Source organism: Pimephales promelas, chromosome 4 (genome assembly GCF_988280905.1).
Source record: "Pimephales promelas chromosome 4, fPimPro1.hap1.1, whole genome shotgun sequence".
Classification (NCBI taxonomy): Eukaryota; Metazoa; Chordata; class Actinopteri; order Cypriniformes; family Leuciscidae; genus Pimephales; species Pimephales promelas.
Window position 1 is genome coordinate 18763277 of NC_142772.1, and position 18147 is coordinate 18781423.

Below are 18147 nucleotides of genomic sequence, written 5' to 3' on the forward strand. Positions count from 1 at the left end.
TATCAGTCAGAGAGGGAATCGAGGCTACATTCGTCTACGTTTTTATGGGTGTCACGACAACTACAAAAAAAAGCCACAATAAGCTTGCGGAGCGAACTTTTCAATCCATCATGATGGATGATGCAGAGGAACATAAACAGGTGAACTCTGGCCAATAAGAGGACAATTTTACTCACATGTGACTTGCATAAATATATTTTGGTACGGTTTGAAATGTTGACGTGAAAACAAACCAAACCAAGAAGAAAATGCATCATTGTAACAAATGAATTGTTCCTGTTGCGGAACAGGAACCCTAAGGGACGATACAGACTTAGGGAGAAGATAGCTTGCAAGTGTTTCTTTAGATAGACAGAGACATACTGACACAGAGAGTTTACTGAAGCACAGAAGCTGTCAACGTTTCACAAATGAGATTGGATAGCACAGGTGCTTCAGACACTATCACGCACAAGCGTTCCCATAGCGCCAATATTGTAACGCAGCACTGAGTTCCCTTGAAAGGTAACTCACTTAGCTTACTGCAAATGCCTACATGGCCAGCTGTTCTGTACTTTCTAGCAGTCTGATACTAGTCATATTTTAATATTTCAATCTGCCATCATAAATTAAATACATTTTTTAATGTTCACCTCAGACCATGGTGTTGTGTACCACTTGAAGCATGGCCTTTCAAAGCAGGTGTCCTCATCTACTGGTTGCTTACTGCTGTCACATTCCTCATCACCATGGATCTGGACCTTTCCACCCATGATGCCAACACACAGCACTGTCCTTCTCTTCACACCACGTCCACATGTTGTGTTGCACTGGAAGGCAGAAGACAATGATTACTGAAGAAATCGTTACATTATATTAACAAATCGTTATTTTCCACAACACATGCATAATCCTCACCCTCTCCCAGTCTTGAGACAGCCAATGTGAAGGGCATTCATTGTCTCCACAGGGGTGAATGGCCAGAGGTTTGTTTTCAGGTGAGCACTGAGACTCAGGTACCACTCGTCCCTCTGGTGTTTTGCAGTACACATGACGCACAGTTTGTCCATGCCCACAGATGCCTGAACACTAAGTAGTAATGGAAAATTAACATTTTTTTAAATTTGACAAATTACATGTCTTGCAATCACACCTAATCAAATCACATTTAAAGGGATTTAAAGGGACAATTTTCATATTTGGGTGAACTATCCCGTTAAGTTATGTGGAGCAAGATTTTGGAAAGAGATTCTACTGTATAATGATGCAGATGGTGTGAGCTTCATTCGCATCACTCTTCATTTGCATAACTAACAGTTGGGTAAAATTCTATAGCAGTGAAAGTCCAGGTTACTGATGTAACCCCCAATCCCTGGAGAAGGGAATGTCGGATTGAAGTCATGGGTCTCACCTGGGAGTCAATCAGGCAATCCCAATTCACCTCCAAGTGTTAACTAAACGAGGCAATGGACATTGGCCAGTGTGATTTGCATGCTGATTCACACCCACCTAGACATACTTGTGTAAACGTGACTGGCATTACTCACTTTATTCATGTTTTGCTGAGGAGCTGAGACAGGATCAGGGCCATTCAGCGGTGGTTCAGGGCTTTGGCAGGGAGGAGGTAACTTTTCCGTTTCCTCCTTCAGGGAACAGGGGTTACATTAGTAACCTAGCCGTTCCCATTCAGTCAGTCACATTCAACGTTACGTCGGACTGACATTATAAAAAGCGCCACAGCCACTGAACTGTGTTACGAGTGTTGGAGACACAGATGCTTGTAAGGTGCCCCATGCCCTTTTAGCAACTGCCCTCACAATGTCATAACCTACCTAGCACCCCAACTCCAAGGCTCCAAGGAACACGATTCAGGGTTTGCCGGGTGGGGAACTCACCTGAAGAACAAATAAGCACTCGTTTCCCCCTGTTAGACGGGAATGGCCTGCAAGCAAAACAGCATGCCAGCCTTCCCACATATTACCAGCTTGTACACACTGAAAGAAAGCGTCTCAACTCTGAGATTGAAAAAACTCGCAAATGAGTTAGGTGTTGCCCAGCCCGCAGCTCTGCAGTAGTCTGCCAGAGAGGCGGCGTGGACCAACGCCCAAGAGGAGGCAACACCCCAAGTAGAGTGTGCCCACACTGCAAAAGGGCTTGGGACTGATACGCCAAGGTGATGGCATCCACTATCCAGTGTGCCAGCCTCTGTTTGGAGACATCCTTTCATTTCTTTTGGCCTTTAAACAGATAAAGAGGTGCTCTGAGCTTTTGAAGCTCTGTGTGTGGTCCACGTAAACACTTAATATGCGAACAGGACACAGCAACACGAGGGCTGTGTCTGCCTTCTCCGGGGTGCCAGTTTAGTCAAGGTCCCGTCCAGGAGCCTGAGGCTGCACTCCCATTGCACACAGTGCCCCAACCCGTTCTAGAGGCATCTTTTGTAACAACAACATGCTCGGACACTTGTTGTAGGGGCACTCCGTTTGGCGACAGCTCAGCTACACGGAGGGTGCCATGACACCATGCCCATGTTCACTTTAGCAGGGTTTAGCTGTCTGGATGGGCTGCATCACCCTCCTGCGGGAGGCTATGGATGAACGGAATGCCTCCAGTCTTCCTGGAGTCGGTGCGGCCACAAGGGGATGCCCTCTGCGATGAGCAGGCTGGGGGCAGGCCCGTGGTGGCTTGGTGGTAGTGGCATGCCGGGGCAGGATGTGCTTTATGGCCTCAGTCTGCTTCTAGACTGCCGAGAACTGCTGGGCAAAGTCCTCGACAGTGTCGCCGAAGGGACCGGCCTGGGAGATGGAGGCGTCAAGAAAGCAGACTTTATCGGCCAGGTCCAACCAGAGATGGCATTCCTAGACCATCAGAGTGGACATCGCCTGGCTGAGGTCCCGTGGCGTCACTTTCGGTGCTCGGAGGACGAGGTAAGTCGCTGTACGCAGTTTCTGCAACAACCCCAGCCCAGAGAACAAAAGCTCACTCCCAGGTGCAGTGATTGACATTTGATTCTCATCCGGAGCACCGAATTAGACACAAGGTGCCCCACGCTAACAATTGGGAATTCGAAGCACATGGCATGATAGAGGAGTGGGGGGTTTGTGGGGGCTCAGATCTCCCAAAGTGCTAACCAGACCCACAGCTCTACTATGAGAAGCGGCGGGGGGCTGGGTAGCAGCAGAGGGGACTCGTGCCTCCGTATTGAAGGAGGGTCGCGACCGCAATGCCAATGTAGACATGCTCTTGCAATGAGATCATGCACCATCCACGAATGCTCTCTTAGCATGCTGTTTGCCCAGGCATGAGAGTCAGCGATTGTGGCCATCAGATGAAGTCAGTAAACCTGTGCCTACACACCGGCAGAGAGATCCCACAAAGAAAAGAAATTAAAATTTCTGTTTCCTGATGTAAGATCTCCTATTAGCAATTAGAAGTGTTGTTTGCTCTTTTTCTGTTTTCAGAAATATACTTTTTTTTCTTGAAGTTAGACAAGAAATGAGCGATCTCTGTATAAGAGGCTCGGCTCCAAAGCAAAATATGAATGAAGTGAGTAACGCCAGTCATGTTTATGTCATGTTTATGGTTGAGACTCAGCATGCAAATCTCACTGACCAATGTTCAATGGCTTGTTTAGTTACCACTTAAAAGTGATTGGGCTCCCAGGTGAGACGCCATGATGTCAGTTCGATGTAAGTGACTGAGTGAAAGAGAACAGAAACTACAACAAATCACATTTTTTCGTTCTCATTGTTTACAAACTGACTTTTATGTTTGTCTTCAGTCACATTTTCTTCACGCAGAGTTTTGTTTTAGTTTCCCACCAGTCATTTGTCACCATGGATATTCATTGACGGATCACATCTGTCTGTAATGAGTTCATCACCATGTCTATTTAAGTTCCACCTCAATTATCATTCTTTGTCCGGTATTGTTCCTGAGTTACGGTACAAGCTGTTGCGTTTGTGTTTGCTCCTTTCTGGATTATCTATATGCTGTGTTTAATAGACCTCATTGTTTTTAGAATTACCTTCATCTTCATGGACTAAACATTACAAAAACACAGTGTTAAAACTGTCAAGCATAATGTGTGTGCATTTTAAAATCTTCACAGGGTCTCACCGGTCCCCACTCAGACACTGTCCACTGGCGTTCACAAGGAGGGCCGGTGCAGTTTTTGGTAGATGCAGGGACAGTTGACTCGTCACACGCGTGAATCTCATCTGAGCATCTGACCTCTCGCGTAACCAGACTCTTGCGACCACATTTAGCTGGGCACTGCACAACAAACAAAACAAGGTTCTCTTTGGCATGCTAGTTTGATAACATTAACATTGTCCAACCATTTCAGTTTAAAATGTGCTATTCATATAAATTGATATTGTTTAAATTGTTTTTTAGTAATTTCTTAACTGGCCAAGACAAAAATAATGATTCAGAATATATTTATTTACTTACCGTGTATGGCAGGTATAATGGAGGATTAAGTAAAAGAGTTCTTAACCTACCTCAGACCACTCAGCTACTTCCCACTGAGGGCCACAAGTAGGGCTTTTACAGGCCCGGCGCTCTGGGGGGCGCTCTAGCTGTGCCTCTGTACAGAGGTCATTGTACACTGAGCTGTCTAGGCCGGGAGCCAGCATCTTCCAGCAACGCACAAGGCGAAACTGGAAACCTTCTCCACAAGTCCGAGAGCACTCACTCCAGCTGCTTGCCTCCCATCTAGACATAAAGTGCACAGCAAGAGTTTCGTGTCAAGAAACACATAATCAAATTGGAATTAGAATGACATAAGGGTGAGTAAATTATAGAATTTTTGGAAATTTATCATTTTTGTTTTGTTTTTATTCCTATTCTTGTCTTTGCTACAGAGCTGCACACATGACATGCGAGGGAAAAACACAAGATATTGTGACCACAAATAAAAAATGAGTTCTTCCCTCATTTTAGGTAAATGGGTGTCACTTTGTTCCCTCATTTTAGTTAAATTATGGCCACGATTTACTAAATTAAACATTAAATTAATTAACTTGTAGTAAAGATATACTTAAAACATAATTAATGAAATTAATGAAATGTGGCCATGGATTAACAAATTCTTAGAGGGATTTTCCACCCAAAAAATTTAATTCTGTCATCATTCGCACACCCTCATGTTGTTCCAAACCCATAAGACTTTGATTGATCTTCGAAATACAAATGAAGGTATTTTTAATTAAACCTGAGAGGTTTCTGTCCCTTCTTTGAAAGTCCAGGTCACCAAAACTTACCAGATCCAAAAAGATCATAAAGGCATCATAAAATGAATGCCACGAAGGTTATTGAATGAATTTTGAGTCATTTTGAGTAAAACACGCTTAGCCTAACTATCCCTTTCATCTGCGGCCAAAATATCAATCCATTTAGTTTTTTATGCATGTCATGTGTGGTGCTCCGTACTTTTCCCCTTTCATTTCTGTAACAAATGCAGCACGCGCACCTGGGCTGGCATTCTCTGCCAATGCAGAAATCATGAACTGGCTCTGGTCGAGTCAAAGCATCACAATAAACATCATCCACCTCAATGCCATCATACCGCACACACATGGCAAGTGATTTCGACACACCTATTCGAGATAGGACATTGTATAAAACAAACCTCCCAACATAAACAAACATGGTTATCAGCAAAACTTATGTGTGGATGTTTGTGGCCACCGAGACTAAGTTTATAATGCCTTAATTACCTATCGAGCATGTCATACTGCAGGGCTCCTGTGAGGACAACTTCCACCGGTACATGTCAGCAGCGCTCATTTTGTTCTTCTGAAGGAGCCTTTGGTTATTTCTGTGGGAAAGAAAACAGCATCTCAGACTAGGCCACGGTTCAGCCACCTGCCCTGTATATTAGGCAGAGCATTCACGTTTGCTGATGCCGAGACACCAACTGACACTCCAGTCATAAAACCACTAACATTTTTACCATTCCTGGTCACACTCATTACCTTAATGTCAAGGATGGAAAACAGCGCATTCTCTCAACTAGGCAGGAGCCAATAAAATTTGTTCCTCATGGTAAATTCCTGGGATTTATCTGATGCGACAAGCGTAGTCTGTACCCGAGTGATCTATGGCAATTTTTTCCACAAATAACAAAACATCTTGAATTATGTTCCTCAGAAAGTCCATCATCCTTATTCGGCCTTCTTTTCTTCTCTCCACCTGGAATCTTTCTCTTCTCCTTCGGATACGAGTAAGGGCATTTCATGAGATGTTCTTTATGATCTCTGGCAGAGGGGCTGGTAAAGCAGTGTTTGGACACGGCGGAGGGAACCCAGCATGAATTATAAATATGATGGAATGCAACCCCGCCAGCCTCTGCTTGGCCGTCTCCCCTCGGCACTCTTTGAATGTCTCCAAGAACGTTAACAAAAAAACCAAGCCAGAGCTTGAGTCTGAAGCACATTCCATTCTCCCTGGAGGAGGGCTGTCCCACACATGCGCGTCCAGAACAGCTTTAGCATGCCACTGTGGAGGGCTAGGACCTTACGTTTAAAAATGCCAAAAGATGCAACTGATAAAGATACCTGCATCTTCACTGTATGGAAGACCTTGACATGATGGTGAGATTGCTAAAATCATGTTCGACCAGCGACTAATGAGCTGATTAAAGATTGTGATTTAGCTTTTGTCAGCTTTGCACAATGTAGAGTTTGAACAGTAAATTCAAGTTACGCCATTCACTAGACAAACCAGCAGGTTGGCTTTTCTGACTTTAAACCTCATGAACTCAGAATTGGAGTTTTGACGACTCATCCTGCACTACACAGACTTTTGTCAAATGCCTTCTAGAATGAGAATGCCCCATCCCATTAGCACAACTGTCTAGCAAGTATCAAATCGTCCTTCATGTCTGTAATGTAACAAAACTACTATTATGGCTATTAAAATAAATAAATATTGAAATAATTATTAGAATTATTACAATATTATTTAATAAATAAATATGATAAAGTATACTACTTGGCAAATGTTATTATTTGAAATAAATGTACACCAAATAATAAATACATTTATAGACCTTATGTAGCCCCGCCCCTTTTCACCGTCTTTTGACTTCCGGTCTGTATTTTGACAGCGATCTTGCATAGGTATATGAATGAACTGCTCATAAAAAAATTCCCGGTCGACATTTGTTAAGACATCTGCTTTACAATGCTTATGATAAACATTACAATGCTCATGATAACTACAATAAGTAAATCCACTTCACCAGCTAATTACTCATCGACAGCAATGCCATAGAGATATACAGAGCGACCGCAAAAACGGAAGCTCAAAGACAATATTCTAAAGATGACGGCGCCCACGTTTCTCTGGTGCATTAGGTCTATAATGAACAAAAGTTTTCTATATGTCAAATAAATGCTTTTTCCAAACTTTATATTATGAAATAATACACCACAGGTTCCAGAAAATATTAAGCAAAATAACTATTTTCAGCTTTGATAATAATAATAAATGTTTCTTGAGTACCAAATCAGCTTATTAGAATGATCACTGAAGGATCATGTGACATGCAAGACTGAAGCAATGGTTGCTGAAAATTCAGCTTTGCCGTTAGAGGAATACATTACATTTTTAAATGTATTAAAAGTAAATTAAAAAAAATAGTTATTTTAAATTGTAAAATATTTCACAAAATTACTGTTTACTGTATTATTGACCAAGTAAATGCAACCTTGATGACCATAAGACATTTTCAAAAACGTGAAAAAAAATCCTTATCAACTAGTACATTATCATATTTACCTGGTGCGATTGCGATTGCGTAAAATGGTAGTAAGAGTTCTGTTTGGGAGTAGGAAGTCCCCCGTGTCATTTCGCCTGTGCCCAAGGGTGAACTCAAGCAGTGAGCCATTAAGACCCGCTTGCTCAAGACTGCTGTAGTCTAACTCCAGTGGACCTGCTTCAGAGGACAAGCCATCTCTGTGAGTAAGAAGCTGATTGGTTGAGATGTTTGCAAGAACACCGTCTGAGCCGACTCGTTCTCCCAGCAGCACTCTCCAGATGAGGTTTTCAGAGTTTGCCATGTCCTCAGCAGGTCTGCTGACTGGTGCAACACCAGGGGGTCCTACCCCACTGGGCCAGCTGCAGTTACCCTCTTTTAAAACAAGAAGAACAATAGATTCATTATGGATTTGTTTGAAAAAAAACTAAAGTAATTATGCGTTTGGGTACAACCTGTTATGGTACAGTATGACTAAAAAAAAATGATCCAAAAAAAACTTGGTCGGTACCAACCTAAAACACAAGTCTGGGTTTTATATGTATCACTGCATATCAATGCATTCAATAACAACTCATTTGAGAGGATCATTGCCAATTTCAACTGATTCAGTTCAGTCTCGAGACCATATTTTAATGCTCTTGGTCTTGTCATGGACTTGTGTGCATTTGGACTCGGAATTGACTCGTACTCTAACATTTTTTTTTTTAGGACTCAGACTTACTCCCGAGTCCACTCGTGTTCAATTCAAAATATTTTTCATGATTATTAATGTATGTTAATAAAATATTTCTTTAAATTGATTGACACGCCCAGTGATTGGTGATTTTCTAGTGCGCAACTGCGCATGACAAATTGTAATAAAATTACTTTTAACACCACCTACTATGTGGCCTTTTTACCCTAAACTGATCATATTTTTTAAACTCTAAGTAAATTCAGTAAAAAAAAAAAAAAAAAAAAAAGGATTTCTCTAACTAAATAAAAGTAAATTAGGTAATCAACCCTCACTGGTCTCGGTCTCGACTTGGACTCGACCGTCTCTGGTCTCGGACTCGACTCGGACTCGACTCTCTATGGACTCGGTCTTGACTCGGACTCGACTCTCTCTGGTCTCGGTCTAGACTCGGACTCGAGTGAGGTGGTCTCGACTACAACACTGATTCAGTTTAAGTTTTATAGTTGTGAATGCTCTATATCTAAATAGGGGCACAACCTTCATCAGGACACCCCACCTCATTTAAAAAGATCAATGTCAGACCAACAGCAAACACAAATATCTGTAATTCTCATTTTAGCCAAGGAAAATGCCCGGCCTCTCTGAATTTTTCATCCTCTCTTTATAATCTTTGTTGCGGGTTATGCATTATAAAGTACTCCATAGGGCCGGCAGAAAGAGGGCTTTTAACTCACTGATGATTGCCTAGTGAACCATGTACGTTCTCTGTCTAGTCTATCCTCCACTTACTTCAGATATAGTGAAAGCATCACTCCTCTGTATAAATCTCAGAGGTGAGGCTGATGGATCATTTTAAAGATCACAGTAGTCTTTATTTGGGGTCCATTATTTAATTTGTGTTGCAGGTAGGTTATGACGGGGAAAGATGCCCCCTCAGGAAACAAGTTACGTTAGTCAAACTCACATCAGCTGACTCTCAGCTGATCCACATCTACCAATAGGAATATGACGCCTATCACTGCATACATATATAAGCTCCTTCAGTATTATCAGTAGCAATCACGTTTCTCAGGGACTAATTACCTCCTCCACCCAGAATTTGGCATTCTGATTCCTGAATCAGACAAAAATTCTCAAATTATGTTGTACTTTAAAATCTTGAATTCATGATATCTGCATACATTCATTTTTTTCTGCTCTCCCTGCTCTTATCCATGCTAGGCTGCAATGTACTGTATGCACAGGGAGTTCTCGCCCAGAACGAAACCATACCGCCAATCCAAACCGTATGCTAATTGTCAATCGTATTTGACTATAGTGGTCCTGACAGAAATGCACTTCCTGCTAAGTTGTGCTTAGCATGATGCTCAGGATAATGATCCATGACGTTTCAGGTTACAACTGTAACCTGAAACATTATAGATTGTGCAACATTGTATGGAACCTTAGGCACATACGTAGGGTGCAGAAAGGCTTTAACTATGGCAGGAGCAAACTCTAAACTCTAAGTTTTCAAGCTGCTAACTAACTAAGAGAACTAGCCTCTCTAGACTGGTCTCGGGTATATTTCGAGTAGTCAGCTTAGCGCCCTGAAGCATAGGACTGACAGGGAGCAACCGGCTTCTCTAGCAGAGAGGGAGCAGTTCTCTCAATGACGCAAGGTCTCAGAGTGGACACTGAGAAGCGAACTCGCTAGAAACCGCTCCACCCCAAAGCACCTGAGGTACTTCCTGAAGCACATTATGGACGGGAGCAGTCCCAGTTCAACCCTACGGGCAGAAAATGACTTCCTCCATGATCTTGACACCTCAGCATCACTTCACGAGTTCACACTTACATATAATTTTGAGTGAGTAAGATTCAATGCGTATTTGGCGTGCTGTCCGGAGGGAGGGCTCCGTGCTCGGAATTCTGCCCGAACCCAGAGTACTCCCCCCGTATGTAAGTGATTTTTTAGAAAGAGGAGTGTGCAGGACTAGGAGTGTGGAGAAGGGGTGGAGGAGGGATGCTGCAAACTGCCAATGGATCGAGGTAAGACTGCTGAGTCTATATATACCCTCTTATCATTGGTTGCTGATTGCTGATTGCCGTCCACTCGTGTTAATTATCTGAACGTGCTCCTCCCGAACTTAGTTATTAACAAAACTTCATAAAATGTAGGCCCCGATGTGGAGGTTGCACTTTGCTAAGCAGAAAGTGCTAATCAAGTTTGCTTTTAGGAGAGCGTCCTGTCTCTCAGCCAGCCAGTCGATGTTTAAAGGATTAGTTCACTTTTGAAAAAACTTTTGCTGATAATTTACTCACTCCCTTGTCATCCAAGATGTCCATGTCTTTCTTTCCTCAGTCGAAAAGAAATTAAGGTTTTTGATGAAAACATTCCAGGATTTTTCTCCATGTAATGGACTTACATGGGAACCAGACGGTCCAAGGTCGAAAAGACAGTTAATAACAGTTTCAGATGCAGCTTCAAATGTCTTTAAACGACACCAGACGATGAATAAGGGTCTTATCATGCGAAACGATCGGTTATTTCAAAACTTATACCAAAAATGTAACTTTTCTAAGGACAAATGCTAGCCTTGCTCTATTCTGTGAGGCGCGTTTGTAACGTCACGTTGTACGTAATTACGTTCAAAAGGTCACGGGCGACGTAGCCATAAGTACAGAGTCAGTGTTTACAAGTTGAACGCATAGGTTGAACGTGCAAACTAACTCAACGCCGTTTACAAAAAAAGGAATTAAAAGGTAAAACAACGATGTCGGACGATTTTGATTCTGTACTTCCGGCTACGTCGCCCGTGACCTTTTGAACGTAATTACGTATTACGTGACGTTACAAACGCGCCTCACAGAATAGAGCAAGGCTAGCATTTGTCCTTAGAAAAGTTACATTTTTGGAATAAGCTTTGAAATAACCCATCGTTTCGCATGATAAGACCCTTATTCATCGCCTGGTGTCGTTTAAAGACATTTGAAGCTGCATCTGAAACTGTTATTAACTGTCTTTTCGACCTTGGACCGTCTGGTTTGCATAGAAGTCCATTATATGGAGAAAAATCCTGGAATGTTTTTATCAAAAACCTTAATTTCTTTTCGACTGAGGAAAGAAAGACATGGACATCTTGGATGACATGGGGGTGAGTAAATTATCAGCAAAAGTTTTTTCAAAAGTGAACTAATCCTTTAACTTGGCCACAGCAGGAGTAACAACATCCCAGCAGCTCAATGCAGAAGAGTGAGGTGGTGAGTCCTCAAACTCTCCTGTCTCAATGATGAGCACATCCACCTCCTCAGAGCTGGATAGCTGCAGCACCGGGCCTTCACATTTGGGGCAAAAGAAACTGCTGAGCGTGCTTCTGACACATGAGAGAAGGCACTAGATTAAGTGGGTGAGGGCAGAGAAAATGCTGCACATTTTCATGAATGAAAAATGTCATTCATGTAAAATGCTAAATCAAATATTCTATGTAAATACATTTGGTGATTTACTTAATGAATTGATTAACATTTGACAAAAAAAATGGGGGGGGGGGGGTGTGTAACACTTTTTCTAAGCATTTTTTTCTAATTCATTAAAATCATCAAAAGTGACAGTAACTTTCTATTCATCAAAACATCCATACAAAAATGTATCATGGTTTCAGCAAAAATATTTATATTATATATCAGCGCAACATTTTTAAATATCGATAATAATAATTAACACATTAGCAATGGACTAAGAATTTAGATTGGACGATTCTATTCAATTAGCTAATATGTCATGATGCATAACGAAGATAAAATGATGAAATATTCTAATATAGAAATATACAACATATAATTACAAAATAAAAACACCATAGTAACAACATATCACTTTTTCTTTTCACTTTAAAATGAAATTTGTTGTCTTTTTCTAAATAAATTAAAATCACTAATTAACTAACATACATAAAAACATTTAAACTCAAATTTGATTCCTCATTGTACCTCTTTTTTTTTTTCCAGAAATGTATAGACAGCGTAAATTAATATATTTACCTGTATACTGCACTGGTGTGTTAGCATCCTGTTCACAGTCAATGTTAGCTGTCTTGTACACTTCATTGGTTTCCTGGCCAGGATTTTGTCCTTCCACAGCCCTGGGCCCAGTGGTCTGTACCTGCTTCCCCTCCATCTCAGGAACTGCCTTATCATACATGCTCTCATTGTGATGTAGAACACTGCCAATTTCTACAGAAACCAGACTGGATCCTCCTTGTGGGCCTCTGTAAATGGGGGGCTGGGAGACAGAAGCCATAGAGTCCCTCATCACTGTGTACTCATAGGTAATGTAAGGATTTTGGCCATTTTGGTTCCAGACCTTTAAGTGAACAGACAGAGACATGTCCAACAAATAAGAGACCATTAAGACAAATATGTGATAATATCCCATTTTAAACTTGCAGGAAACAATATGTAAATATGGACTAAAGGCTGTTCTGTTGCACAGAATCATGCTTTGTTTGGAAAGTAAAGGGCACTGCGGTTGAAAAATGTCCATAATTGTCCAAAGACATTTCAGAATTTCCCTTTTTGCAATACTGCATCATCCCATATTCATCCCATGAACTGAAGTGAAATAGTCATTCCTCCAGGGACAATGTATCAGAATATTACCATTTATGCAGAGTGAACCATTAGACCTTTGGCCTGCACAAAGTCGAAGCCATTGTTAGCCAGCCAGTGAGATTACCCATGAGCCCTTGGCGGCGAAGGGAGGACCACGGCTACAGTACCAGAACATTGATGGGCTGATCGATGGGCCCTTTAACCACGATGTACTCGATCCCCGTCTCATAAACATCTGTTGGCCGCCGGTATTTGAAAATGGTCCCCGCTGCATGGAAGTTCTGTGGGGTGTCCGCTTTATATGCACCATTGAAGAAAAAGTTCCCTGCTTGGTCAGTCACGGCTGGAAAATAACAAGGGTGAACTATAGTGATGGGAGGATTGAATCATTTATTTGACCTTCTCATTAAATCATCTTCAGCAAAATGAATGAATCTTTATTCAAGTCATTTTTTGATTAATTGCAGTTGAGTGGAGTTAAAATGTTATATATTCAATAGCCAAATCAGAACACAAAGGCCAACACTATGCCATCTTTGATTATAAAGTATTCTGAATTAAGAAATCATTATAAAGCAGCCAAAGATAAATAATGGAAAACTAGGTAACACTTTACTTGAAGGGATGTGCATAAGACTACATGACACCTTCATAACCATGTGACAACTGTCATTAAGTGTCATTCGCTCAGTTATGACATTTTTAATGCAAATATGACATTGTTTGAGATGTCTTTGTTATGACATCTTGACATTACTAAGACAACACAACCTGTCATAAACATGATATAGCAGATAATTATCAAACTTAAGAAACCACCTAGCTTTATTGATTAGCATTACATTAAACCGTCAGGTGGTTGGTTTTGACATTGGCTGCCATGAAGCCATTATAACTTTTTAATGACAAATTATATTAGTACCACTGTAGTTGAGGTCACGAAAAATATTCATGACACAGTTATAAGGGCCTCATGACAGCCAATGTCAAAGCCATCCACATGACAGTTTAACTTAATTTTATGTCAGGTTGTCATGACAAAGACTCTGACAGGTTATGATGTATTGGTTTATGTCAAGGTGTCATAACGAAGACATCATAAACGATGTCATATTTGCACTCAAAATGTCATTATTGAGTGAAAGACACTTAATGACAGTTGTCATAAACATGCATAAATGCTACTTCATATTCAAGACACATGTCATGTCATGGTTATGTAGGTGTCATGTCAGTCTTATGAAAACCTTTCAAGTAAAGTGTTACCGAAAACTAAAATGATTTGTCTCTAGGGTCTTTCATTTATATGCATTTGTTTAAGTATTTACTTGTATGCATATAAAATCTATCCAGCACTGCAAAAGAAGTTTAATAATGTGGATGCGCACAGAGCATGTTTTGCTTAGTGCCAATTCAAGACCACAAACGCATATATATATATATATATATATATATATATATATAGTGTGTATATATATATATATATACTGTATATATATATATATATATATATATATATATCCTTAAGCTATCCTTATCCTTAAACTTGTATTTCCTTGTAAGTTCGGAAAGGGCGATTCTGAATGAATTACTAGGGCAATTAGATTTGTGCCTATTTGCCATCATGGAAAACCCGAGCTTTCACTTGATATTGTAGATGAAGTATGAAGTACTTGTCATACTTTGAAAGTCTAGTGCACAGTTGAGCACTCAAGCCATTCAAAGGGCCTGTCCCAATGCCAAATGTATTTCCAGTATTTGGCCCAAGTATTCCAGTGAGTGTCAATGTCAATCTCTGGTGAAGGGTGTGTGATAATGTGGGCTACTTTAATTCCAGAGGCCAAGGAAACTTTATCAGGATGCATAGGATCCTGGATCCATGAAATAACTGGCCTTTAAAAATAAAAATCTGCCTGCCGCTATGGAAATTTAACATAGGGATGTCCTCACTTATGTTCCCTGTATTTTAAGGAAGAACATTTATTAGTTTTATAATACATTATTCATTCACAAAGTAAAATTGGTGTCCTTAAAAGTTGGATTTTTCTTATTTAAAGCATCAAGATCAATTTCCAAAAGATTATTTTTTTATTCCTTTTTGTAAAATGTGTTGTAAAAAATGCAAGAAAAGTATTTACAGAGCTTTATTTACACATTTTAATTTTCTATACTTTGTACTTTAAAATAAACCTCAAAAAGGTCTCTTCAGTAGTTCCTATGTACCAGATAGCATAGGGAAGACATAATTCACATGCTATACCACTCTGAATGATTTACAGTACAGTTGCTCACCCAGGATATCTGCAGACTTCTTCCTCTCTATAATTTGGATGTCCCATGATCCTTCTGGGATTTGAGTTATCAAAGAATAACCTTCAAAGAAACAGTTCACTTAATTAGGATATTAATTCCTTGATGAGTTTATTCAGAACCATTTAATATGAATGCCATTCTACAAAACATCACAGGTTACGCATGTAACCATGGTTCCCTGAAAGAAAACGAGACACTGCATCATATGACAATGGCATGTTGGGAATGCCTTCGGCGTGCAAGCGTCTGAAGCACGTGTGCAACTTGTCCAAACTTGATTGGGGTTACGTCAGCCCATGATGTGTGACGGCGTATGGCGAAGTATGGTAAAGGGATGCAGCATCTCGTCCCCCTCTCAGGGAAGCATGGTTAAATGCGTAATCCAAAATGTTTCCTTTCGAGGGAACTCAAGCTGCATCGTATGACGACACTTTGGGGAACAAATTACTCACTTGCCATGCTGACAAATGCCTGTCTTTGTATGAAGATGATCAGGCATGACTCAGTACATAAGCAGTACATAAGCACATAAGGAGGTCCAAACTGAGAAACCTTATGAAAGTGCCATTTCCCTTGTGGAATGAGCTCTAGCTTGAAGAGATGAATGCAGACCGCACACTCTTTAAGTCATAGAAATTGTTTCCACAATCCACCTGCTTATAGATTGTTTGGCCACCGAGCAGTCCTACCCAGGGGGCTGAAGCATATAAGTAACTGGTCAGTTCGTTCTCTTTGAGAAATTTTCTAAACATAGACCTCTAGCACCCTAACCAGGCAGAGCAGGTGAAGCTTCTCTTGTTCCGCCACATAAGGAGAAGGATGAAAGGCCTGAAAGACTGTGGACTAGGCCACATTAGTGGGCACATTAGGTACGTAATCCGGCCAAAGGGTGAGAACCCTACCTGGACCGAACTCCAAACATGAAGAGGCCACAGAGAGAGCCTGCAAATCTGATTGCCAGTGAGAATGCCATGTTGATCCCCCTCAGGGGCCAGACCCAAAGCCCTCAGGCCGCAATTCTTTCTAGAACTCCCAGGAGCAAAGTGATTCAGGGGATTGTGTACACACGAAGACTAAGCCTGTTCGGCAGAGGTGGAAGTAAAGAATTACAACTACACAACTAGTTTTGTGTCCAGCCTCTCACGGGGATTTCGGATGCCCCAACGCCTGTGATGAGACGACTCAACGCCTGTGAAGAGACGACTCAACTCCTGCGATATGTTATGGCGCCGTTTGATTCATAAACAATATTTATATTTAATATTTATATTTATACAATATGTATGCCAGAGGAGAACTGGCCCCCGACTGAGCCTGGGTGCTCCCAAGGTTTTTTCTCCATCCAATCTGATGGAGTTTGGTTCCTTGCCACTGTGGGGGGGCGGGGGGTGGTTCGGGGGTAACATACAGTACCCTGAAGCACTATATGTGCTGGGGTTAATTAATCTAAATTAATCTTAATTAAGCTAATTTCCTGATGTCTCTGAGGAGGAACGGATGTATCTCGCCTTGCCCACCAGGGAAAATGTTACATGCCAAGACTTGGTGGGCAACGCAGGGGTTTTCAGCATAATCTCAGGAGAGAGATATGCAGTTAATGTCTCCTCAACCTTAGCCATCGTCACATAGCCATTCTCCTTGAGCCCCATGATCACTGAATAATTATAAACTGTGGGGAGACGTGAGGAGAACGGCTTCTTCCAAGACCTTGACACCTCAGTGTGGAGATCTGGAAAGAATGTCAAACCCTGACGTGGAGGTTGTGATTTTGACAGCAGGAAGCGTTCATCTGGATAAAAAAAAATACTTGATCAAAATCCTCTATCATACCATTAGTGTAATATTTTGGGAAAATACCATTTGCTCAATTTTGAAAATTTTATTCATTTTAAAATTAGCTGTTTCATTTATAAAGTTTTTCATGGACTGGCCCCACCTTCACTTTCTACATACATTAAACTAAAGTCTGACAGTCTGAGGTTGTTGTACCAGAGCTTCATTCAGAGGAGATATGTTAAGACTGTTCATTGATGTGCACTGAATAAATAAATAAATAAATAAATAAATACGAAATAAATCTAGCTTGTCTTTTCTTGAATGCTTCCCGCTTCTCGGTTGGCCAGTTGATACTAAGCTTCGCCATGCACTAGTAGTTAAAACCTCCACAAGCTCTTCATACTGCAGGAAAAGGGCTGGGAGTCACCCAAATCGCCAGCATCTTAGGACTGGATAGTCCCATTAATATCCACTCGCGCAGGGCAGAAGAAAGCCACAGAGCGGGCTTCCGGACCCCGAAAATGAGCACTGGAGCTAGAGATTGAGAGCAGAGAAAGTCATCTCAAGGTCCCCTCCTAGCCCCATTTGTGATACCCATGAGTGAAGCAGCCGTGAGACCCATTCCCGGGGAGTGTAAGGCTGTGCACTTTCTATCTTTTCAAACATGACCAGGCAAGGGAAACTGTTCCTCAAGGGAAAGTGTTCACAGTATGCACATCCAGCCCCCTCGCGAGAGCTGACTGTGTTTGCTCCACTCCCAAGCAGCTCACACATTCAGATCGTGTGTGTACGTCAAAAGCGTTCCCCAAAGTGTTTTCATACAACACAGCGTGAGTTCCCTCGAAAGGGAACACTGAGCTGACATTACCTAGACTAGAAACCCCACGACGAAAGTTCCCAGTAACACGACTGCAGCTGCTCCCATCTCCCTGACATACACCACACTTATCCAGGGTGTTGGGGGAGAAGAGAACACCATCACATCCAATGGGCTGCAAAGTTACACATCAGCTTATAAGTTCAGGTCACATGCATGAGAAAA

At 41.4% G+C, this 18147-nt stretch overlaps 1 protein-coding gene across 3 annotated transcripts in view; it reads right to left on the bottom strand.

The window, feature by feature from the left end:
* The window catches only part of adamtsl2 (ADAMTS like 2), a 53281-nt gene that overhangs the window by 4747 nt on the left and 30387 nt on the right, over positions 1 to 18147 (bottom strand). For all 3 annotated transcript variants that reach the window (XM_089130067.1, XM_089130066.1, XM_039661720.2), the window contains 11 exons: positions 17974 to 18097; positions 15309 to 15389; positions 13184 to 13359; positions 12447 to 12768; positions 7768 to 8119; positions 5703 to 5803; positions 5456 to 5582; positions 4485 to 4698; positions 4099 to 4254; positions 898 to 1068; positions 633 to 809 (listed from right to left, as the gene is read on the bottom strand). In XM_089130067.1, the coding sequence (XP_088986193.1) occupies positions 633 to 809; positions 898 to 1068; positions 4099 to 4254; positions 4485 to 4698; positions 5456 to 5582; positions 5703 to 5803; positions 7768 to 8119; positions 12447 to 12768; positions 13184 to 13359; positions 15309 to 15389; positions 17974 to 18097 (2001 nt within the window). The remainder of the gene's footprint in view (positions 1 to 632; positions 810 to 897; positions 1069 to 4098; positions 4255 to 4484; positions 4699 to 5455; positions 5583 to 5702; positions 5804 to 7767; positions 8120 to 12446; positions 12769 to 13183; positions 13360 to 15308; positions 15390 to 17973; positions 18098 to 18147) is intronic.